General features: G+C 38.7%; 1 protein-coding gene across 34 annotated transcripts in view; it reads right to left on the reverse strand.

The window, feature by feature from the left end:
- Positions 1–24900, reverse strand: part of ANK3 (ankyrin 3) — a 679089-nt gene that overhangs the window by 20911 nt on the left and 633278 nt on the right. For 21 of the 34 annotated variants that reach the window (XM_053910305.1, XM_053910324.1, XM_053910308.1 and 18 more), the window contains 8 exons: positions 16942–23430; positions 14922–14996; positions 11703–11834; positions 10629–10772; positions 7072–7753; positions 4659–5037; positions 2907–2957; positions 735–821 (listed from right to left, as the gene is read on the reverse strand). In XM_053910305.1, the coding sequence (XP_053766280.1) occupies positions 735–821; positions 2907–2957; positions 4659–5037; positions 7072–7753; positions 10629–10772; positions 11703–11834; positions 14922–14996; positions 16942–23430 (8039 nt within the window). Of the gene's footprint in view, positions 1–734; positions 822–2906; positions 2958–4658; positions 5038–7071; positions 7754–10628; positions 10773–11702; positions 11835–14921; positions 14997–15621; positions 23431–24900 lie in introns of all 34 variants that reach the window. The other 13 variants (XM_019444263.2, XM_019444262.2, XM_053910326.1 and 10 more) reach the window with 9 other exon arrangements.

A 24900-nucleotide genomic window follows, 5' to 3' on the forward strand; every position in this document is an offset into this window, starting at 1 on the left:
TGAAAAGTGTTCTGCTGGACCTTACCATGCATACAGTCAGTGCTTCAAAAGGCCTTTGTGGGGGGAAATGAAGGTTTATTCATAGTGTTCAACTGTGTTGTAGCAGGGGGAGAATGATATTTTTCACTTCCAGTAAAAACTGCTTCGTATATGTAAAAATACAGACTGATTTTCTGTATGTTAGTCAAGTTAAAAGCCTTTTTTCAGAAGGTTTTGCCCAATTTTGTTTGTTACATACATCCATGCCAGGCTATTACTCCAAATTCTCAGCCATCGTTTGGTATTAAAGAACTGGTTTTTACTTAAGATCTATCTGTTCAGGCAGTAGGAATTTGAGGCTGAGGAGGGGAGCCTTTTAATTATTTCATTCTCCTTCTTGACCTGACCTCATACCTCACTGTGGCCTCGGAGGTTTCGATTGAACGTTTCATTTGATATAAACCAAGATAAAATCTTTGTTCACATATAACACTTTGAGGGAAAGCAGGATACAAATACCAAGAATTCCCAGACAAAATTACAGCTGTCACATGTCAAACACAGGCCTAGACAGAACACTCACTACCATGCAACACAACCTTTTCCTTGTTGCTGGTTGTTCTTACAAGCTTTCAAATATGCAAAGAAACATACACAGAGCCACTTAGTTATCAAGCATGCTAAATTTTCAAGGCCACAAGGAAGGACTTTCTAATCACATAGCGATGCCCCATCACCATCCGGCTACAGGATACCTTTATAATCAAACGCCGGCGAATAACTCGGGTAGTGACTCTCCGTTCTTCCTCTGAGCTCGAATCACTCTCACTGTCTTTCAAGTCCTGATAAATGCATTTTTTAGTATAATAATTTTACCATCACATTTAAAATAAAAGACATTCTGAGAAGGGAAATCAAAAAAGAATTACTTTCACTTGCTGGTTTTCCCTGCTAAGGAAAATCATGATATGTATTTGTGAGAATCTTTAAAAAAGTTTAGATGGAAGAAAATTTTGAGCAGGATTCTAAATGAAATTCCTCTGTATATGTGTGTATATATGTGTGTGCATATAGTAATGGATATATTTAATTACACTGATCTGTATGTGCATATATATGGTAAAGATCAGTGTAATTAAATAATAAAAATAATAATAAGAGACATTTTGGCATCAGAAACTATATGCTACCAATTATTAGTTTGAAGAAAAATTAATATTCATTTAAAACTAGTTTGAAATCTATATTCACTTGACCTTTCATTAAAGAGGTATAGTATGTCTAATTTCAATGAAATTTTGGTCAGATTTGACAACTTTATCAAAAGCTATTTGAAATTTATAAAAAAGTAAAGAATTTACATCAGTATAATTCGCTACATACATTTATAACAGGAATTTTTAGCAGTATAATTGGCACCTAACATGCAACTCGTACTCAGCAAGAGTTTATGCAAATGAATGAAAGAATAATATAAAACATGTGAAAGCTTGGAGTCTTATTTTAAAGAACTGATGTGAAAAAAAAAAGGAAAAAAGGGGCACCTGGGTGACTCAGTCAGTTAATAAGAGTACGACTTCAGCTCAGATCATGATCTCATGGTCTGTGTCTTTGAGCCCCAAGTCAGGCTCTGTGTTGGCCAGCTCAGAGCCTGGAGCCTGCTTCAGATTGTGTGTCTCCCTCTCTCTCTGCCCCTCCCCTGCTCATGCTCTGTCTCTGTCTCTCTCTCTCTCAAAAATAAAGATTAAAAAATAATTTAAAGAATTGATATGAAATTAGGACAGAAAAAACACCTGACAGACAAGAATATGGCATAGACAAGAATACAGTAATTGCACAAATATTAATTTTTAGGCAATGAGAATGAAGAGGAATTGCCACATAGTTCATAACTCAAAGGGAAAAATATCTTCGGTTTCTATTTCAATGTCATGGTGAACACTATTTACTGAATGATTTTATTTCAAAATTTAATGGTGGAATTCTGATAATAATTCTGGTATTTTGTTTTCTAAGTTTGCTAGTTACCCTGAATCTGATAGTCTCAGAGATAGAAACTATAGTTAATATCCATTGGAACAATCAATGGCAGTGTTGGTATCAATAGGGGGGAAAAAAGTAAAATTGTTACAGGAGGTATCAGTGTTAGCTAATGTGATTTATGGAATGTTTCTCAAATAGATAATGAAGTAGGCCATTTTCCACCAAAGGTATAGTTAACAAATATTTTGAAATATTATAGTAATATAAATCTTGACTTTGTAAGAAATTTCATTTGAACAAAATACCCTACTAAATAACATGGTGTCAAAAGGAAAGAGTTTTCAAGTTCCTTATTCCCTGCAAAGATCTACTGGCTGCTAAGTTCCTTATGAAATTTGAAGTTTTTTTGAAAAGACCATAAATTCAGAAAACTTAGAAGGATCCAAGTATTGTGAAAGAAGGCCCTGAAATGGCTCAAAGAAGCAGAAAAAGGGAAGGAGTTCCTATTGTGGGGAAAAAAAAAAAAGAATTTCTAATTTGCATTCAGAGATCAGTAGATTAGATGAAGAAAAGGGAAAAATTCAATCAGAATTATTCAGAATTAATTACGGATCGTAAACTGGGGAAGATTTTCACTTGGGTAAATTAAAAAGCAGAACATACATTAATGCAAACACTACCAAGCCTAGATGTCAAGTATGTTATGATTGACATAATTATAAAAATAGAAAGGGGCCATTCGGCCTGTGTTTTGTTTCCACATTCTCCCTGCTAATCTGAAGGTGGAGGGTAGAGAGAAGATGGTAGTAGAATCTCGATCAGGATTCCCTTTAAAGAATTCTCTAGAATTGGCAAAGAGGGTAACTAGGAGACCAAACAATTTTCTTAGTACTTCTTGCCATGGGTCACTGCTTTGAAAGAGTTGGAAAGTAGCAGAAGTTTACCTTGTAACAGCAGGCAGTCATCCGTGTAAGAACCGCACCCGGACTTTTGACCTGATTTTTTAGGGGACAAAAAGGGGGCTGTTTTCTGAGATCATACATCAGATGACTTAGTTGGTTGCTAATGCACTATGGTCTAGCCACAAAGGGCACATCCTGAACATTTTTGGATTTCTTGTAAGGTTGGGTTCTTAGGGAATCTACTTAGACCAATCCCAAAAGCACAATCTCATTTATAAGAAACCTTGAAAACATTTTCTAATAGCAATTATGTTCCAGTACTGATGAACTCAGCTGAGTTTCCATTCAGGGTTAAGGCTTTCATTTTCAAACCCTCTTTTGCCCTCTCCCTGGTTCCCCAATGGCCAATGTGTTTGCATGTGTACATATAAGAAGTGTTTATTTACAGGTATATGATCATTTGATTTCAGACCTTTTCTATGGATTTTAATAGGCTTTACAGAATAAACTTTCATAGTTAAGACATCACTATGTTATCACTTCTTTCTCTATTTTGTGGACTCATTTTAAAAGGGAACATCCAAGGTCTCACTGCGTAAATATACTAGAATGAACTGAAAGAAATCAATATTCAAAACCCATTTGTCAGGAAGTGAAAGGAAGGCCTTAGCATTTTACTTCCCCTCACTTTCCCTCCTAACATGCAGGAAAATGGTCAAAAGATAGCCTGCACAAGGGAAAAGGAAAGGATATGATTAGTTGATAAGCTGATAATTAGCTCCTGAGTGACTGGGAGTTTGCTATTAAAGTTTTTCTAAAGCAGGAGTTAATCATGGACTCAATATTTTACAAAAGACTTTTTTTTGTCCTACCTAAAACACTGCGGTAGATCTTAAGCCAACCTGATGTTTTAGGGAAAACTGTAGGTGCTACTGTTCCAAAGATGCCCATGTCTCAGTCTACGCGCCCACTGCGCAGTTCAGGAAAAGACACAATAATGGAGAGAGCAAAAAGCAGTAAAAAAAAAAAAAAGAATGTAGTAAATAGAGCTAATTTTTATTTTCTTATATCCATCTATAATTTCAGTTCTAAAGTTTTTAAGTTTTTAATATCTAAAAATGATAAACCTCAAAGAACGAATACAAATCTATTAGATGGTACAAGAACACGGAGCACAAAGTGCAAATAATTCTGACAGTAAGGTTTTCAAATTTTTAAAAATGAATATTAAGATAATCATCAACTTAGATATAAAAATTATTAAAATGAGACCTCTAACTTCCAATTTCTAAATGCTGTCAATCCACCATGGTATATACCCACCTCATTTTAGGCTTGGGCACTATGTTTCTCCAATTTTTAAAACACACTTTTATAGGGTAGAGCTCTTAGATGGGTCACATGCTATAAACTCTTTAAATTATGCAGAACCACCAGAAAAGGTCTGAATAATTATCCTCCTTCCATAAGAAAGAAGACTGGGTTGGGAGTTAGGAAACCTAAATACCAGACCAAATTAACACTGGACCTTAAGCATAACATCTCTGTAGTTCTCCTTCCTCCTGAAAAATAGCTGAATTGATGCTGCTTGCTTTTTCCTTCTCAGTGAATGAAGGTGTAATCCAATAGCATATGTTCCACCTAGCACTTTGTTCACCCCCTCCATTAGTGTTACATTTACAACTGGGTCATCATAAAGAACCTTGGGCTCAATGTTACAAGACTAATCAAACAAAGTGAAGCATCAGGACTTTTGGTTTAAATGACAGTGTACTGGAAAACTAGATGGCATACCTTTTGCTCAGACCCACTGGACCCTTCTTCTTCGTGCAGGTTAAGCCTTGGCTTGCCATCTGCAGGGGAAGTCCTACTCATCTTTTTCATACTGACAGGCACACAGGGTTTAGGCTCTTCTATTACAAACTTGCTGGTTTCTTCTAGAGCTTTCTGATAGGCGGCTAGTGATGATGCTGGTTCCTCAACACGACCAGATCCATGGATTTTTGGTTTCAGAGTTTCCTTAGCGCTCTGTTTCCCTATATCATTTTGGGATTCTGGAAAGTAGGATTTTGTCTTTGCTTCTGGAGTGACTTCTGCGTGGCTCCCATTTGCTTCAAATTTTCCAGGTTCTCCTTTGAGATATGAGGTAATGGAATCTCGACACTGATCAGGGCTGCAAAAGAGAAGATGTGGAAATTTACAATGCCAATACATGGCTGAAAGTGGGCTTCAGAAGCTCTAAAGTTTTCACTACCATGTTGTAAACTACTCTTGAAGGCATAAAATAGAAAGACATGAAAAATATGGTCACTGGATTTCAAACTGTGAGGGTCTCTCATGGGTTTGAGTTTTGGGGTGATGAGGTGCTACACAGGGCCCCAGCTCTGCCCCGCCCAACCTGCCTAGTTATGCTGTCCTTGTTTTTGTTTTATTTTGTTTAATTGCACTGCAATAGCTACTTGGATTTGAGATCTCAGGAAGTCACCCTGGGAGGTTCATGGGCATACCTGGAGTTCCAGAACCGCCAATCTAAGGAGGAGGAGATCTCCAAAGCTTTAATATTGCCAGTGAAAAAACTGCTGGCAGAGAACAAAATGCATTCCTTGAGAGCCCTGACATCCCCAAGAACCCCATGTTCCAGTCTCTGGTTTTCCAATTGTGGGTCTTGCCAGCGTGCCTTTGCAAACCACAATAGCCTTGCTTGAGTCTCATCTTTCTTGGCTCCTGACCTGTGCTGACCCCCACTGGTGAGCAGGGTGTTGTTGCTTACCTGTTGCTTCTAGGTCCTGTGAGGACTATTTTCCTTTTAACGGACTATTACAAATCTTTCTCTTCCAACACTTTCTTTTAAAGTGACTTCTAATTTTTACTGGTATCAGTATGGGTTTTATTTTCTAGCTTGTGCATTGTTTTTAGGGTCTTTGCTTATTATCTACAGAATTTGGAAGGCACTGATAAGCGTAATGCAATGTTCTTTATGTATTGTATATGTCTGTGAGTACGTGTGAATTCTTATAAATCAAATTGTGATTATATAAAAAAAACACCTATCCATAGTACACCCTATTCCATATGTATAAGTACAAACAGTCCCAGCACACTGCAAAGATGCTGTAACATAATTGTATCTATTTCCTGTTATGTAACTATAAATTAATGTGACTATATTAGAACACAGACATCAAAACTAGTGCTATTTGTTGTCTTTGGTAGGGTGAGCACAGAACTCTTTGGTCTTATTCTTCAAAAAGAACTCTGTAAACTCCTTTTTTGCAAAATGTTACAAGCTCCCTCTTTGGGAATTTTCATTGAGCAAGAAGCTTTACCAGTCATATGAAAATATTAAACATGGTTATGAAATAAATTTAAATTGGATGCAAAAACACCTGAGGTTATCACTAGTTGCCACCGAAGTAAGTTATATTTTAGTCTGATGTATGCATAAATAAAAATAATGCCATCTATTACTGACAGACTATTTGTAGCAGCCATTTGGTGGCCATTCTATAGGCTTCCTTCTTCAATCTGTAAACCTGTGTGAGGAAAGTAGTAGTATTCTTATTTTTAAAGTCGGTTAAAGTGACGTTCTTACAGCTTAGAAATTCATCCAGAGTCACAAAATGCAAACCTAATGCCAGTGGGATTTGAACCAATGTCTGAAGGACACTAGGCTCTTACCTTTCTAGAGGAAGTCCAGTATCAAAAAGAACCAGATTCATGATTAGGGAATTATTTTGGTTGTAATCAAATTTCTATCATGGCAATATTATTTGGAGTGAAGAATTACATATGACTTTTAAAGTCTGAAGTCAGGAAATCATAGAAAGGTTTGCATTTCTAAAAGACGTGGAGTTTTATTTACCCCATTATTTTGAAAGCATATTAATTACTAGCTTTGTGAAAAAAATCAGACAAGTCACAAACTAGAAAAGAGTAGTCTTCTAAAGTAAACACAGACATCTTTGGCATGCATGTAAAACTTTTTACATTTTGCTTCAGGCTATCAGTAGTTTTAAGAATTAAATTGAGTTTCATGTGAGTTTCCCTCTCCAGATTAGCAGAATGAACCAACCTTTAAAGCAGGTATTATCCCCAAACTGGAATGGTAATTTAGAAAAAGAGTAAGTGCTAAAAAGTAGGTGTTTAAAACAAACTATTAACATGTAATCTGTATTTCGCTTTCCTTTTTTCTGAAATGGAGTCATACCTGTCATCCAGTCTTTCTAGTAACCCACCGGTTAGTCTTCGAGCTTGAGCAGGGGGCTCTAGGTTTCCACCTGATGTCTCGTTCTGCCAACCTGCAATTGAAGACATTTCCAGTTCTGCTTGCTGAACACGTTTAAGAATAGCCTGTACTTTTTCTTCTGTCATCTCCTCAGACTCTACGCCTTCTTCAAGTTGAATGTCCTCAAATAGAGATTTGAGTTTTTCTTCCGTCATCTCCTCATCAGGACCAGATTTTCCTTTCTCTTGCTGCTCAGAGCTTACTCTTACTTTACTAGTTTGTTTCAGTGGCTCTGCTGGTTTAACATCTTTTGGGACCCCAGCCATACTTCCGAGGTATTGAGGATACTCACTCAGACATACATTCTCCAACTGGCTCTCATCTACATCCACTGTGCCAGGCATTTCTGTTAAAGGCATTGAGTCTTCGAGTTTGCTGTCTTCTAAGGAAGTGTCTTCTGCAGTTACGACTGGAGGTCCTCCATCTGCTGAATGCTCTACGTTCCCCTGGGAAGGCACTAGCCCATCACTCAGTCTACTGGGGGTTCTAAGGGGAGACTCTATGCTAGAGATATCACTAAAATAATCATCTTGCTGGAAAGGGGTGGGTGGTGTGTAGTGCAACCCTGTGGGAGTTTCCAGTTCCACTTGAAGGGAAGGATAACCTATGGAAGACAGTACATTTGGACTGACTGGAATGAATTAGAGTACATCAAACAAAACACATGGAATGAATTAAATTATATCAGGTATGAAAATGTATGATGAGTTACAGAACAATGTTCATAAATTTATTGGTTTAGTTCAACTAAATGTAATACAATGAAATAAAAGACTAGTGCAAACTATAATAAAACAGAACACTAATTAATTAAGATATAAATGGTTTCTATCAACTTTGATAATTTTAATACAGTAACTTAAATATACAGACTAATTCAATCCAATAAAAAGTTAGCTGTCGTTATATAAAATACATTTATTCCACGGTCAAATTTATTAGCTTTCTACTTTCAGCATGCAAAATCCATATGGTGGTGGACTGCATACAGCAAGCCACAATTGTTATAATTAATTACTTATAACTCATTTGAAGAGCTTTACATAGGAGCAATGCTACCCGACTCTCATTCTTTTTTTTTTTTTTTTTTTCACATGAAATTTACAGCGAAGAAAAATAAATTTAATCTTTGGAAAGAAATTATTATTAGACTTTAGAGCAATAGCACTGGGGAAAAAAAAGTCTAAAAAGATGTTAGGAAAAGGATTTGAGAAGCAGATAAAGTAGAAAAGACTCCAAGGAAAGCTTTCAGGTGTCATAATGTGACAGAGATGAAAGACTTGTGGTGCACATGGAGGTCTTAGTGACTTTGGTGATGCAGACCACTCAGAATCACAACTCAAATAGAAAAAAGAAATGATACACGACAGAGACAGGAAGAAAGCCATTTGCAAAGAGCTCTCTGAATATTCACAACAACACTGTGAAACACCAGCCTGCTCAGTGGGGAGGTAGGGAGCAGTTCCCTTGTTTTAACCTTCGCTGTGTGGACAAAGGGGACATTTTTCTCCTTCAGCAGAGAAAGAAGTGAACAATGGTCTGGTCATGGTGAGGAAAGGAGGCTTCATAAAAGTTCCACCAAGAGGAGAGACAGGAAAAAAAAGGCAACCAAGCACACTTTCTGAATTAATGGTCTACAAAACTAAAGCCTAATTTTCCCATCAGTCCACGACAAATATCAACTTAGCTTTTGTAGTAAATTCAAATTACTGTAGGTAAGTATAGTCACCTATAAACCAGAATCTTATTGAAAAGTTGGCTGACATTAACTGAGGTTCATAATCTGCACAAGTGAAATTTACTTCATATACACATTCCTAAATTTTCCTACGAATTTTTAAAATAAGAAATATAAAATATTAAGATGTAGCCACAAAAAGCCCTTGGGAATTTATTTCATTCTATTCTGATTTTAAAATGTTACAAATAAATAAAGCTTTCAATTCTATTGACTATTTCCATTATTTTCTGGTTATCCTACTTGTTCTTTTTTTTCTTTTTTTCTTTTTTTTGCTTATTAGTTCTCTTAATTTCTTTTCCCAAAAAATAATATTAAAAGATTCCATAAGCTGTAACTTGGCAATAATTCAGAATTTGATATAATGGTCTTTCTTTAGTGCAAAGAGATTGGTTACCATTATATGGTCTCACATATAAGACAAGGCCTTGAAGAGAGCTTTTTTCCAAGGTTCTATGGTATGTATGTATGTATGTATGTATTTAAGTAGGCTTCACAGCCAGCATGGAAACCAAGGAGGGGCTCACATTCACAACCCTGAGTTCAAGAGCTGAGCTGAGATCAAGAGTTGGATGCTTAACCAACTGAGCCACCCAGGTGTCCTGCCCCAATTGATGGTATTTATAAGCTTATAAAGAAACCACTTTAGACACTATTGCCCATCGTGTTTATGTTATATGGATAATAAGATATGCTTTGAATTTTCTGTTAGCTTTAACGTTAGTAAGCAGAAACTTTTTAAGAATTTGCCATCTTTGCCACATAACATATGTAGAACTAGAAGTTACTGATTCTTGTTAGTCTAACTTTGCCAGTTTAAAAACGGGGAAAAATGCCATAATTTTCAAAACTTGGGATAGAAAAGTATCCCTAGCTCTTCTTCCTTCCTCCACACCATCATCATTTTTTACTCAAAATTCATTATCAGAATACGTTTCCATTTGTAAAGGAAGACAACACCTTGAAAAACATAGTAAGATATTTGTTATCCTTTACTTAATACTTTGATTAAAAAAGCCCCAATTTACATAGGAAATTGAAGGAAAAATGATAATATTATTATATAAATTAATTTAATGTAAAAAATGAATTATGTTGTTAGTGACATCTGTGCTCATTGAATTAGAAATGACACCGACTTTTATATATCAGGCACGGTTTTTCCAAACAATAAATGGAAGCATATGAAGTTAAAATAATGCTAAATAAGTAAAACATGTTTTTGAGAGATGCATTAGGCTTTTTCAGTAAGTGCTTAAATACTTGGTCCCCAAACAAGATTTCACCATTTTATTTAACAATTTGTCTACTCTATGCTTAAACTTGACCCAGTACCTTGGTTATTTGGTAAAAATAACTCACAATTTGGTCTTACCAATATACTAATAAAAGAGTTCACTAGTTTTTTACGTAAATATGAAAATGACAACCACAATGCATTCTCTAGATATGAAATTTTCTTCCACTTGGTCATGTAAAAAATTTTCAAATACCAACTATTGAATATCCAACAGTTAACTTATGCTTTTATACCTCATTATGTGTATTTTATGTAACAGACATTTATCAAGTTTGTTCTATCAGAGTGTTTATTTCCAGACTCTGGCAGAGAAGATGCTGTGAAAATGAGAAATGAAGTCAAGCAAATCACAATTTAGTTGGTTTTAAGTGGCTGCCTTGTCCTCCACACTTTCAAAGTTTATCAAATGATTAAATAAATATGAACGCTAAATTCAATTACCATCAACAGGGTCATGGAAAACATTGTTCTCATCTGCAAAACTCCTGGTGCCTGAAATATTTCCATAATCAAATATCGGTCCTTCTAGCAGAGTCACTATATCTATTCGATTAATTTTTGTCAAGACCGAAGTTAAGGCATCAGCTGAAAAAGGAGAAAAGAGGGTTGAAAACCCGATTAAGTGATTTTCTTCCAGTCACCACAATATCCACACAAAGGCACGGCTTTCTTGACCCGCCTAGAGTTTATTCAGCTCCTCCTGACTGAGCTCTGCCATGTCACCATCCAGAGGGCTCAGAAAGCCCACCATTACAGGGAAGTCATGTTAGGGTCTCAAGAATCACTTTTGAGAAGCTGTGTGTGATGACAGCAACATTCATTCCACTGTAAGATGCCAAGCAGATGGGCCTCAAAATAGCTAAACTCCATTTAGTTACAAGGAGATCTAATAAAATTTTAAACATGTTCCTCTCCTTTCAGCCTGCCAAGATAGATCACCCTCATATTTGACATTGACCATCTTAACGGCTTACTGAGGTCAGGCTGACCCTGGCAAACCCACAATAACTTACTTCCCATTGTTGTGGGTTGGCATTGGCCATGGGACAGCACCACCCCTCCCACCACCCCAGCAAAACTAAACAAAGTCAAACCTAAAAATATTAGAGACTTCTCTGCCAGCACATATGAAGCTGAATAAAATGATTTCATCCTATACCTTCTTCCTTCCTCTCCCTGTGCATCCGTCCCCAGCCACAGCAGTAGCCTCAGAGTGCTTCTGACTACTACCCCACAATTTAACAGCTAGAATTGTATTTTCATTTTTGATGGTCACAGAGAGAACTAAAGACAAAATGCAAAAAAAAAAAAAAAAAAAAAAAAATTCTCTACTATTTGCTTTCTTAAAAAGATTCCCAAAGATAGATGTTTGGAATATCAGTGTTAAAATTAAACAAGTATAACTTTAATGACTTGCTATTACTTTATGATTACTCTGGTTTCTTAACAGTAGGCTTATCTAAAACATTGGATATATGCAGTTGTGAAAGTTAAAGTAATATAATTTCAGCATACTTGTAGCATTTTTTCCGTCTCTGGTAACCCATTTTTTTAATAACATGAAGCTTTGAGAAATTAAAGAATTTGGATTTTCCACACGTATTTGATTGATTTCATCCACTGAAAAATTCAGTTCCCTTGCCAGTTCTGTAGAAAAGAAAAAGAGTTACTAAGATTTCACATTCTACTTTTATCACATATGTTTCATAAAAGTAATGCTCAACTGCCACACAAAAAAAGAAAGGAATTTTATAGTAAAACCCAGTCCAGCCTTGAGCATTAATCTTTATATGCTTCATTTTACAGGAAGCTGTGATCACACACAGGCTGTGACTTAACTCTCTGGAAATAATTACTTAGTTACAATTAGATTCCCTCTTGAGAGATTATTTTACAAAGAATTCTTGATCTGTACAAAAAGGATGCTGCTGGATTCCTTTAAGTCATCCAAATTATTCTTCACAATTTGCGCAAATCTCACCTAAGATGGGTAGGGATACACAACTCATAAATATGGCAAAGGGGGTGCTGGTAGCATGACTTTAGGAATTCCACTTGGGAGGTTAAATGATGACTCCAGACCAGATCGTTGTCTATGTTACGGTGTCACTTGTATAACAAATACAAGGGAGATAGCTTTGTGTCCATCTCAATGTCTATACCCATACGCTCAACCTTATTAATCAGAGTGTCTTTGGGAAGACACGTGTGAGCATTAGTAGCTGTCTTGACAGAGGGAAACTAGGAGCCAAAGATGAGAAGGAGCCTTACTTTTCATTATATATTTTTTGTACAGTTAAAAAAATTTCTCAGGTATGTATTATATTAAGTGATTATAGAAATAAATGGGAAACAATTCTTCCCATGGAAAGGGAATTGCTCAAGATTCTACCCTGGTTAAATATTTCTAGCATTTGGCAAAATGCATTCAGAGGCTCAAAAAGGTCCAGATTCTTTGGTCAAGTGATTTCACTTCTGGAACTCTATCATGACTATACATTGAGTTGGACACAATGATTTATACACATGAATGTTCATCTCAGGCTTGTACCATTAGAAAACTGAAAACAATCCAAGTGTTGAACAAAAGAAGAGTTAATTAAGTTAATGCAGTGGTTTGCGAACTGTTTTGATCATGGCCTACAGTTAGAAATACATTGTATATCATGATGTTTATATAAATGAAACCAGATCTTTAAGGAGCAAAACTTAGCCTTAATACACATAATATACAGACATATCCCCCTCCCCCCCATTCTATCCTATTAAAAGCAAAACCAAAGGATGTATTGATTTCATGACTCTCTAGTACACTGTGACCCAAAGTCAGAAAAACACCATTATTAAGTATGTATATTGGATCTTATTTATCCATTAAAATCAAGACCATAGAATATGTAATTTTGTAGAAACTAGGTAACCACAAATAAAAGAGCAAAAAGTTACATTGTGTATATAACATTTTAAAAGCTTTTAGACAAAAATCAAAGTACATTGAGATGTTAACAGTGGCTCTGAAGGACAGAATTAAATTTTGCTCTTCTACATGATAATTTTTCTAATAATCTTCATTGAGCATAGGTAATTCAAATTTACAAAAGTTAAATTTAAGTTTTAAGTTCTTTCAAGTCCTTTGTGCTTTAAGAAACAATACTCCTACTGTCCAACAAACCCTTATGATCCAACTGTATCCTTTGTCTAGTGACCCAGCAAAGAGCAAAGACACACTGCCACTAAGAATTTTACAACATTATGGCTTTACAGCACATCTTCTCCTGAAATGTACCCTGATATACTAAGGACTGGATTTGTCTAAGGCAAATAATGAATAGTTACGGGCATATAATACTGCACAATCAACATTTGCTCCAGTATGTTTTTAGATTACAATGTCTGATGTTAAAATATAATTATTAGTTTTATGTTAGCAAATATTTATACATAACAAATTGCTATTAACTCTCAACAAGCTTCCAAGGATTATGCAGACCACCTGTCTTTTCAGAGTACTACTAGGCTCCTGGTTGTTAGCAGTGGGCCTGAGAGCAGGGGCTGGGTGGAAGGAGACAGGAAGGTTATTAAGTTGGGGGTGAGGGCAGAACTTAGGACATTTAAAAGAAGAAGATGTAGCTGACCTTGTTTGCCATTATCTGGTTTCATATTCTCCATTTTAATAGCATATAGATAATTGTTTCCCTGAGTATAGAATATCGCTGAGGGTATACATGATGACTTAGATGTGACAATGGTTAACATTTCTATTTTAAGCTATTATATTTTGTTGCTGTTGTTGTGTGTTAAACAAAATACACTCAACCTAAAAAACTTAATATTTTTCTGACTCATGTGAGGAGGATTTTGGGGGCCCAGTTAACATCAAAACTACAAAGCAGAATCGTTCAGTCGACACAGAATTTTATCTTCATCTTTAATGAAGTGAAATCAAGCTAAATATTCATTTTCTACACACTGATCATAAACAGTTTCATTCACTTTACTGAACTCAACTATTTTTGTAGTTTGAATAGATTTATACATGTGTATCAATCTTTAAGAAATTATAATTCAAATTTTAAGCTTCCTGTCATTCTCTTGTTTTCTTCTTTACGTAGTTATTGAAAATGATCCTTGTTGTCTTTTAGCAAAGTGATACAAGATTTCCTTTGAAATAAATCTTTGGGCATAAAAGTGAGTCCACTTAAAAGGAAAAAAAATATCAGGTAAATGTACATACAGATAACATGTGTAGGTCATAAAAAGTGTGAAGATGACCTCATGAATGATTAAAATTTGTGAAACCGAGGCATGGATTAATTGAACTGTTGCTTAAGAGAGCTGCCCCCTGAGGGCATAAACCATGTTTAAAATTTTGGATGATTTAAAAATCATAGGGCTTAATTGTGTTTTTCTTTATACCAGAAAAAAAATTTACCACTAGGTAAAATGTTATCTAATATTACCAGAAATGGCAGTGTGAAGAAAGTGCCTACATTTAAGGTAAAGTGAGATTTAAATTTCTATTCTTGAGTGTATGGGCTTTGAAAAAGCTTTGAAAAACACAGTATATAAGGTATTATCGGTAATCATCTCTGGGTTGATAGAATTACAGATGATAAAAATGTTTGCTGTTTTTTTTTCCTTGTTGCTTGTTTCTGTTTTACATAATGAACCCCTTGTGAAAGACAAAGAAATTAAGAAACTGTATTTGTCTCACTCAGTCGTGTATACACTTACCTGTCCAACTAAGTCCCAGGTGATCGGCTACTATTGCCATCCTGATATCTGTCCGTTCACATGGACTCTGTGGACCTACGATTTACAATTTCTTAATTAAAATAATCATCAAGAAAGACACGATACTGGAAAATGTTTTTTAGCAGTACTCAGATTTTACAGAGAGACTAATGCTAACACTGTACACTTACATGTGTCCTAGTCACCTACATGAACACTTCTCTTTTCACATGGCTCACTTGATTGTCACCTGCACCAGCCAGATGTGAGACTACATGGATGCTCAATGTGATGGAATCGAACATGCTGACGAGCTAGCTACTGGACAGCGGTTACAGAATCATTGTGTCGGTGAAAACACCATGATGGGATCTCAACATCTCTGCTTTTACTTTGACAGAATCATTATTAGTACATTAAAGAAAAAAAAAAAGTTGCTCATCTTGAATGACACCAATGTCTTCAGCATGCTTCCCTAGCTGTCTACAGTGTCGTTTGGTTAAAAGGGAGGAAGAAGAGTGTATAGACAGCACACACAGATGACAGTGACAGAATGAGAAACTACGGTTAAGTCACTTCACAGGCAATCACGACAGTTCATGCACTAGGGTCTACGAGTCGGAAAGTGTTTACAAACTACGCTCGCTCTCCGGGATGTGAGCAAAGAGTGCTCGAGAGACCTGACTGCCTCCGTTCTCACCAGTCCTTCTACTGCTCCTTTTCCCACTGCCGGCCTTTTCACTCTTTGATTTTAAAGGTGCTGCCTCTGTTTTCTTATCTCTAGCAGACTTCGTGGTAACTGAAGGCTGGCCACCCCGGGAAGTCTCGGACAACGACGTGTTTCTTGAGGTACTGTCTTCCTCATCGGACAACTCGGACTGCATCTTTTTGTCTTCTTCAGAGAGGCGGTCCACAAGCTTTAAGGTCTCACCACTAATTCCCTTAAAATATTCAATGGAATGTTTACATACTTCCTTAAGCTGACTCTTCCTAACTTTTACTATGGCGGTGGTGGTGGTGGTGGTGGTGGTGGTGGTGGTGGTAGTGGTGGTGACACAGGTGGATCTTACCTTTACTGGCAACTTGGATGGAAGCTGTTTGGCCTTGCCTTTCTCTGGCTGCCCTTGCTTTTGTGTGGCACATGCTTTTCTAACTACGTTATCTCTGTGTGTGTCTTTTACTGGAATTCTGGACTTTACATCTACACATGAAGAAGAAATAAGGGTTTTGGTTTTCTCAGATTGACTGACCTGCTTCGTTTTACTCACTTTCATGTTTGGCATATGACTTGGTGGGCAGATATCTTTTGGTGAAGTGGCCTTTATGGGAAGTTTGGATTTTCGCCTAATCCCTATCGATTCCTTGGTCTTTGGCTGCTCTCCAAGAACTTTCTGCTTATCTCTTACACAGTGTCCTTGCAGTACCCCTGTCTTTTTTCCTGATGAGATTTTCACTGGATTAGCTTTCTCTGTGGTACAAGTGGGTGCAGAATGTTCTGTCAGAACTATATTACTTGTAATGTTATCTGTCTGTATAGTGGAAGAATCCAAATTGTTGTTGTTATTAAAGTTATCTTTCTGGAAATCATGTTTTTCTTGGGGCCTAGTGCCCATGTGGCTATTGGCTGTATTTGAAATCATTGGTATAGTTTCATTCTCTAGTCCCTGACAACTGGTCATCACAGCTTCTATCTTATCTGTCACTTCTCCAGGGCCTTCTTTCTTCATGGTCATGGTGGATGCAGAAATTCCCATTTTTATAGGCGTGCGCAACTTGGGGTCAACTTTAGAGGTGCTAGTGGCTGCTGCCGATTTCTCCAGGGAGCCACTACTGGATGTGCCTTCCTGACACTCTCCGCTGGTCGGGATGCTGGGGTTGGGTTCGACTGGAGGTGCCTCTACATTTCTCTCTAGATTGGTTTCTACAGTGGTGTCCCCTGACTGTGGCTGTGGTGTGGCAGTGACCATACTTTTATCCCCTTCCCCCTGGTCCCCTGACTTCCCTTCAGAAGTATGCTCACCAATCTGGAAAAATTGGAGCCTCTCTTCAACAAAATCCCTCTTGCTCATGTCAATTGCACCACTGCGAGTCATCTCAAACATTTTCCCTTCGTGAAATGGGAAGGGGTTAGGCTCACTAGTTGGGGTACTTTCATCAGTTGGCGTTCTGGCTGGCGTTGTATCAGGGGTTGTTGCTGGCGAGCGGTCTTCCACAGCCAGACCAAATGGCTTAGTTTCATCTTCCCGTGATTTACTGTCAAAAACTTCATCATCCCCTCGGTTATTAGACCAGGGATCAAAATCTAGACCTTTGGTAGCTACTGTTTTAAAAGGAGTGGCAAATTCTTCATCTACTTTGTAACTGAAGTAAGTATCGGGAAACACTGATCTGTCAGGATGTCTGCCTTCTAGAGTGAAAAACTGGGCCCCTGATTTCTGATCAGTCTTATCAGGGGTCCTTTCAGATGAGGAACTTTTAGAAGGTGGCTTATCTTCGTCTGGTCCCACCCTTCCCTCCTCCTCCTCAATAACTTCAAGTTTACTTTGGCTAAAGGAGCGATCAGCTGGCTTCAGAATGCCCTCTGTGTTCCAGACATCTTTCTTGATTTCCATGGTTTGACTTGGGAGTTTAGAATCACTCTCTGTCAGGCCATCATCTTCATCTTGCAGGTCATAGCCATCCAGAGAGTCGATCTCCGTGGCATCTGTGTCATGAGAAAACTCAGCCGTGGTAGCAATGGAACACTCTGTGATGGACTGGTCATTGTTCCCATTCTGGGCAGTTTCATTCTGAGGTGAATCGAGGCCAAGGCCAAATTCGTTATCTTTTCCAGATCCATTGGTTTCCAATTCTTTCTGGTTGGAAGCCTTGTCAGCAGGAGCTTTGGATTTGGTCATTTCTTTTTGTTCATCGTCTACTTCCTTTAATTTGAAGGTGTATTTTTTAACTGGGACCGGCTGATAGATGGACTCGTCATCACTCGAATCGCTGACGTCTGCCCCGGGAGGAACTGGAGAAGGTGGCTGCACTCTGATGACTGGTTCAGCCAGCTGGTACTTGTCATGTTCATCTTGCAGACTGACTTCAATCATGTCAACCTCTCTTTCAGGGAGATAATGATGCTTCTTATCTGGCTCCATCTGGTCTGCATCCAGTGGTGGAGGAGGGGGGAACTCAATATAGGCAACCCTACTGGTTTTGGGTCTTTGGTTAGAGTCTTTGCTCGCATCGGTAGGCATTTCACGCTCCACGGTTGCTTCCTCCACCGTAGTCTGCTTTAAGGAGGCTGACTTGGCCTGCTCCTCCTCCTCAGATTCCTCAGAAACCTCAGGGATTGGGCTGGGTTTGCCTGGTATATAAGCTATGAGCGAGTCTGGTGTCTTAGACGTGAATTCATAACTCACTTCCTCTGAACTGGGTGTTTCCGGGGTTAAAGGGCTTTTCCCAGAGCTGTCTAGAAAGGAAACTTGTTCTAGAGTGTCATCTTCTGGACTACCTTGGGGAGAAGGAGGCTGCTTCTGCTGTCTAGTTGTATAAAAGGTCCCCCTGGTCTCTTGTACTGTCTTACACTCCTGACTTATGATCTTTTTTACACTTCCTTGTTGTATCTCCTTTTCATACTGCTTCCCCACCTGTACAAAACTGACATAAACAGGTAAAGTTTTTATGTCTTTCCCTCCCTCCGTCTGGGCTAGTGGAGCAACTCTTTCCAATCCATCAAGGGGACTGTGGTCGAACACATCACTAGAGGGAGATTCCTTTCCTGGGCTAAACTCTAAGGAATCAGGAGATTTGGTGGGAGAGGTTTCAGTTTCATCAAGAGGAGGGCATAAGCCTACGTAACTCTGGCGTTTGGAAACTTTGCTGATTTCTGAATAGGTAACTTTTTCGTCTTCTATAGAATTAAAGTGCTGTGTCTCGACTGTCTCTTTACTCATACTTGATGGGGACAACTTTGGTGATAGTTCGTGTTGGGGGAACATCGGCTGCTCGCAAAAACCATCAGGAATATCAGAAGACAGTATTCTCCGTCCCTCTGCAGCTCTGACCGGGATGTGTGATGCTGCTGAGCTCTCACTCCTCCTGGAAGGTTGTTCCAGAGATCCACCCGGCCGTTCCCCTTCTTTCACAACATATTCCCTATATAAGACCTTTTTGGAGGGAGATTTTACAGTCATTTCCTTAATTTCTGAGAGAGAACCATTTGTTAACAACTTGTGTTCTCTCTCAGTCACAGACATAAATTCACTCCTTTGATCAACAATCTTACTCTCAGGGTGACCAGTGTGATTCTCTCTTACATCATGAACAAGTACATGTGAAAGTTTTTCTTTCTGCGACTTATTGTTAGCAGCTCCAGAACTTTCCCATGTTCTAAAGACCTTTTTGTCCCATGGTCCCTTAGTTGCTAAATCTGAGGTTACATGACATGCCAAGTCTTTAGGCTGTTGCTCAGAAAAATAGTCAGGCATTGCTTTACTTGACATTTCAGTTCTCTGTGTCTTCACATCCTCGGAGCCAGAATCATTTATGACAATTTCATTGCTTTGGACATGCTCATCTTTAGCTTTCAGGACCATAAAATCATTTTGCACAGACACACTTTCATCTGGGAGGTCTATGGCCTTCTGCTGCTTTTCTCTAGCAAAAACTTGGTAGACAGGCAGCTTGCTCTCCTGGATTTTTTTGACTGGGATTCTGGATTGGCCCTCCGGCTTTTTGTCTTCTTGAGACATGTCCTTACTTTTTGCCTGTGCGCCTTGTTCAAATTTCAATCTAATGGAACTGAGTTTGGATTGTTTGAGCTGAAAGCCAGACTGGGGCCCTTCTGGTGCTTTGCTCTGTGAAATGCTTTCTTTGGCTTCCTCCATGGACTTGCTGTCCTCAGGCTGTTGGGAAGGAACCTTCTTCTCTGGGCTGCTCGGCAGACTGGATTCTTTCCTCTCATCAGCTTTGGGGAAGCCTTGTCCATCATGGCCATGCTGCCTTGCCTTAACCCACTCATCATTGGATGCCAACAGTTCTGTCAGCAGTACCTTCTCGGGGCTGCTACTGGTAGAGCTTTGAGAAGAGTATTCTTTACCATTTCTAGGGCGTGGCTTTTTCTCTGGGGACTGCAGTTCATCATTAAGCTTTTCGGTTTTGTCACGAAAAAACTGTGACACTTCAGTCAGTTTTTCTTCAGCTTCCTTCACAGTCCTGTCCACCCTATCTTCATATATCAACTTCTCTCTACCTCTGTCTAATCTGTCCTCAGTAAAGCGCATCCACATGGCATGTTTTGGACTACTAACATCGCCAGAATAGTGCAACACTGTCACTTTATCAAAATGCTCATCTTTAGACACTTTACCTACACCATTTTCAGACACATCTTTATAGATTTTGGAGAGAATTTCTTTTTTGGGGGCAGTGACTACTTTTTCTCTGGACCGCTTATCAGACCCCTGTAACTCTGAGCTAGGGGGTCCTGCATGGTCTGTAACCGATTCCTCGGTATCAGAGTGAGACACATCTAGCTTTTCTGACAGAAGCATTTTCTCAGCAAACCTGTAAGACTCCCCTCTTAGTTCTGACAACTCATCGTCATGGTATTCTATTGAGTGTTGACTCAAAAGCTTCAATGTTTTATAAGAGTCATCAGATATGAGTTGAGCAGAACTAGGGCGACTATCTTCTTCTTGGGACACAGGAGTGTTTACTCTGGAAGACTCCAGATAAGAAGGCAATGACTCTTCAGCAGTGAGTTCTTCTTCTTCTTGCTGACCCTGTTCCTCTGAACAAGGAAAAGCATCGTGTTTTTCTGGCAGAAAATCTTTTAGGTTAATATCTCCCCGGGATAAGTCTTTCTGATATACATACATTTCCTTTTCTGGATGCTTTTTGGTTTCTCTAATAATGACTTCAGTGGGCTCAGCTTGGTTACCTTTTTCGATGTGGACTTCTATTATACGCTCCAGTTTGGGTTTCATTTGGTTGTCCTTCTCTGCATGCTGGGCTGAGGTTTCAGCAGCAGACTTGTGAACATCTGGAGGCACTGCCGACTTATGCTCAAACAGACCTGCCAGTTCTTTGGAAGGGTCCCGCCCGGATTGAAAGGCCTTCATGATGTCATGGACTGACATGGTTTCTTCAATTCTTTCAGAGGCACCTTCACTGCCTGGTGGAGAATGATAGACCATTCTGGTGGTCGTGGTTATGTGAGTCTCTTCCTTAACACGCATGCCTTTGCTTAGAACCCGACTGTGGTCATCTTCTTCACCGTTGGCTTTCATTTGAAATGCTTTCACTTTTTCCTTAATACTAGAGGTGGTGGGCTTTGGCTCCAGTTCTGTAAAAGTAGGTGAAGGTTTGGGTGACACCGGCTCCTCTGGTTGGCCTGGGGGAGCATCTCCAGCCGAAGGTTCATAGCTCCTGATAACATGCACCACTTCAGTTCTTGTTTCTGTAATGACAGGAGGGATGGGGACTTCGTGAAAAAGTGGTTTAGGGCCAGTGCTTTCAGCACTCTGTGGGGCTGAAGGCGTTTTTTCACTTCTTGTTTCAAAGCCACTGTCAGACAAAGGGCTTTTGTCTTGGTCATGTTGAGAAAAGTCATCCGGAGACTCTAAAATAGTATCTGTTCCAAAAAAGGAATCGGCCATTTTACACAACTCTTTCTCAGAGGTGGAAGGCCTCATGGAGGCTGGAGGCATTTTGAGTTTGTGTTCCTGCAAAGCAATTGCTGGCTTCAGAATCCTTTTCTGTCTCTCTTCACCATCCTTCTTTGCATCCTCAAACTTGTACTTTAAATTTGTCAACGAACTACTCCCAATATCATTTGTTAAGTAGTCAATAACTTTGGTCAGGTTATAATCCTTCTCGGAGGCGGCTTTTGCTTTCACTTGCACTCTCTCTGGCAGGGTTGGGGAATGGATCGTGGCAGCTTGTTGTCTCGCTTCTCTTATTTCTTCCGAACTAAATTCTATCCAGTCGTCTTCGGGAGAGAGTCCTTTGTCACTCTTTGGTGATTTGGGTGGTCCTTTATTATCTACACACACATCTTTTTTAAGGATTTCACTCACTTTCACCAAGTCTTCCTTTACTTTCTCAACGATTTTGAAAGGTTCTTCATCGTCAATTCTCCCTTCTTTCGGGAGTTCGGGTTGGAATGGCTTCTCCTCAGGCACGTCTGTTTGTAGTATTGCGGTCATCCGCATGAGGTCCTCTTTCATTTCAGCCACGTCTTTTAATATCTCCTGACTGGAAGATAAAGAAGATGGTGTAGACAACTTAAGGGCAGAGGGTGCAAGGAACAAAGACGACTTAACTGGAGATGAAGTTCGATTGAAATGGGGCTGAGGACGTGTCTCCGTAGTCAATGTTTTAATGGGTGACAGCAAGGCTGCTGCTGATTTTGTAAGTGAACTAGAGTCTGGAAGTTTCTTTAATGCTGGTTCTGGCAAAACATTGACTACAGAGTATACTGGCACTGTTATTATAGATGAAGTTACAGATGAGGTAGTTGCAGATATTGACGACCCAAGGGATGTATAGAGTGCACTTGCTGAAGGAGTTCTTAGAGACTGAAAAGCGGATGGTGCTGAAGAAACATATGACCTGAGTGGGGAAAATGGCATCGCTGTCGTGGTAGAAAACACTTTATCGACTGTGTCAGTGGCCGCGCTAACCACAGAGCTCACAGAGTTTGTAGCCGTAGAAATTTTTTCCTGTAACGTGGCAGTGGCTTTGCATCCATTAATTAAAGTTGAAGATGACGGATATTTCAGGGGGGAAATAGATCCATTGACTAATGCTACCTCTGCATGTCCAGGCATCTGTTTCACAGGTGATGAGAGAGAGGGGGCCATTGTAACTTTAGCTGATGAAATGACATCAACTGCTGATTTCACTGGAGACACCACTGACTTTAGAGGCGAAGATATTAGCGGTGCTGCTGATGTAATAATTGACTTAAATGGCAAACTTGAGGAATACATATTAATGTTTGATTTGGGGGAGGCAGGGGGGGTCATAGTAATTGACGACCTCTCCAGAAGAGACCCCGCTGTAGTCACTGGAGAGGTTCGGGAAGAAAACGTAGAATTGGATGCCAGCCCTTTTAAAGGCGAGGACTCTGGGACTGTGGGAGCTCTAACCAGGGTACCAGAGGAAACCTGGATATTGTACGGAGATTGTGACACCACTGTTTTTATCGGTGAAGAAATTGTCCGAAAGGATCTAATCGGAGATGCCACATCACTAATGGATTTAACTGAAGATGTAGTCGACGCGCCTAATGTGGATTTGATTGGAGAAGGAGTCGAAACAGACCATATTGATTTTAACGGAGAAGCTGATGGCGTATTAGAGGAAGAGCTTGATAAGGAAGTGAAGCCTGACTTGGCTGGCCCAGGCACTGTGATCGGAGCTGTTGTCCAGGACTGGTATGGTCTTGTAGAAAAGAATGGCTTGTATGAGTAAGTGGTGGGGAGGGATCTTGTTGCTCCTGCACTCCGTTCAACTGTTTCTTAAATTTTAAAAATGAAATCAAACACAAAAATCAACAAAAATGGTTGAGAAACAGAGAGACCAGAGAAAAAAATTGGTCAGTAAACTTTGAAATATTACAAAAGCAAGTACAATTGTTTGCATGATTTAGAATGGAAGAGGCAAAACGAACAATTAAGTAAAAGAGGAAAAAAAAAACTCCACAGACATAACCAATCCAGAATTAAAAAAATAAATAAATAAATAAACAAACAAACAGAAAACAGAGCAATGGGAAATGAAAGACAGAAAAAGCACATCGCAACCAAATAGGCCAACAATGAAAAACAGAAAACATGAGGAAAGAATTAATGATGAGAAAAATAACCACAATGGAAAACGGTTCCCTTACTTCCTATTGACTTTCTTATGTGCTGGTTTCGAAAGATCAGCAGCCATTCTGTTTTGCCTGTATAGGTACACGTTCGTTTTGTGCAACCATATAACTTTCATTTTAGTAATTTCTAATGCTCCCTCTCCTTGAACCTTTCGGTGATACAGATTGCACCTACTCAGAACCATATCGATGTGTGCAGCTATACATTAAATATCTAGAACTCTTTTTTTAGAAAACTACTCAAGCCTATTTCATGCAGAATCCAAAGTAACTTTTATGTGACAGGCAACTGATTGCAAACCGTGAAGCCACTGGATTTTAAATCTGTATCTTCCATGCATGATTCGGTTATGCTTCACACCCATAAAAAGCCAATAAGAGCAAGAAATTTTCTGAGTTAGAACTTCAAAAGAAACAACAAAGAAAAGGAATGTTTGCATTTATTTTTTCCCATGCAGCATATTCCTTTTGGTGAGGAAAAAGAAAATGTAATATGAAATGATTTAAAAATGCATGTGTACATACACACAAAGGGGGGAAAAGCGGAAAATATGGTTCATGGTTACCATAAGCAAGCAAAGCAACTGAAAACATCTTATCATGCGCATTATATCACGGCAAACAAGCCAATGAAGTAATACAATTTTTATGCCATATTATGCACAATATATAAACTTTAAAAATACTTTCACAAGAGCATTTAGAAAGAAGAGTACACTTTTTCCATGAGATGCAAAATCTTGGTACCTTTTGAGATTTTAGGAAAATATTTAATACCGCATACTGAAAATACATCTGCAACTAAATATATCCATATCCAGTGTGATCTTCATTATGGAGAAAAGCACATTGTTTATTTTGGATATTCCCCCCTCCCCCCCCCCCAATCTATCACACTTTAAATTCTCAAAAGGTATCATGGGAAAATCTAAAAAGCACAGTCGTATTTTTAACACTTCATACTTAAGTATCTGCAGTGGGATCCAGTATATATTGGTATACATATTTATTTATCAGTGGCAAAGGTACCAATTCTGGTGCCTTCCCAGAATGTTCATGGGGCTCATGGCTGCTCCAAAGAGTAGAGCAGCCGTGAGGCAAACCTACCACTAG

This window comes from Panthera pardus, unplaced genomic scaffold (genome assembly GCF_024362965.1).
Source record: "Panthera pardus isolate Hobbes unplaced genomic scaffold, ASM2436296v1 HiC_scaffold_22, whole genome shotgun sequence".
NCBI classification, from domain to species: domain Eukaryota; kingdom Metazoa; phylum Chordata; class Mammalia; order Carnivora; family Felidae; genus Panthera; species Panthera pardus.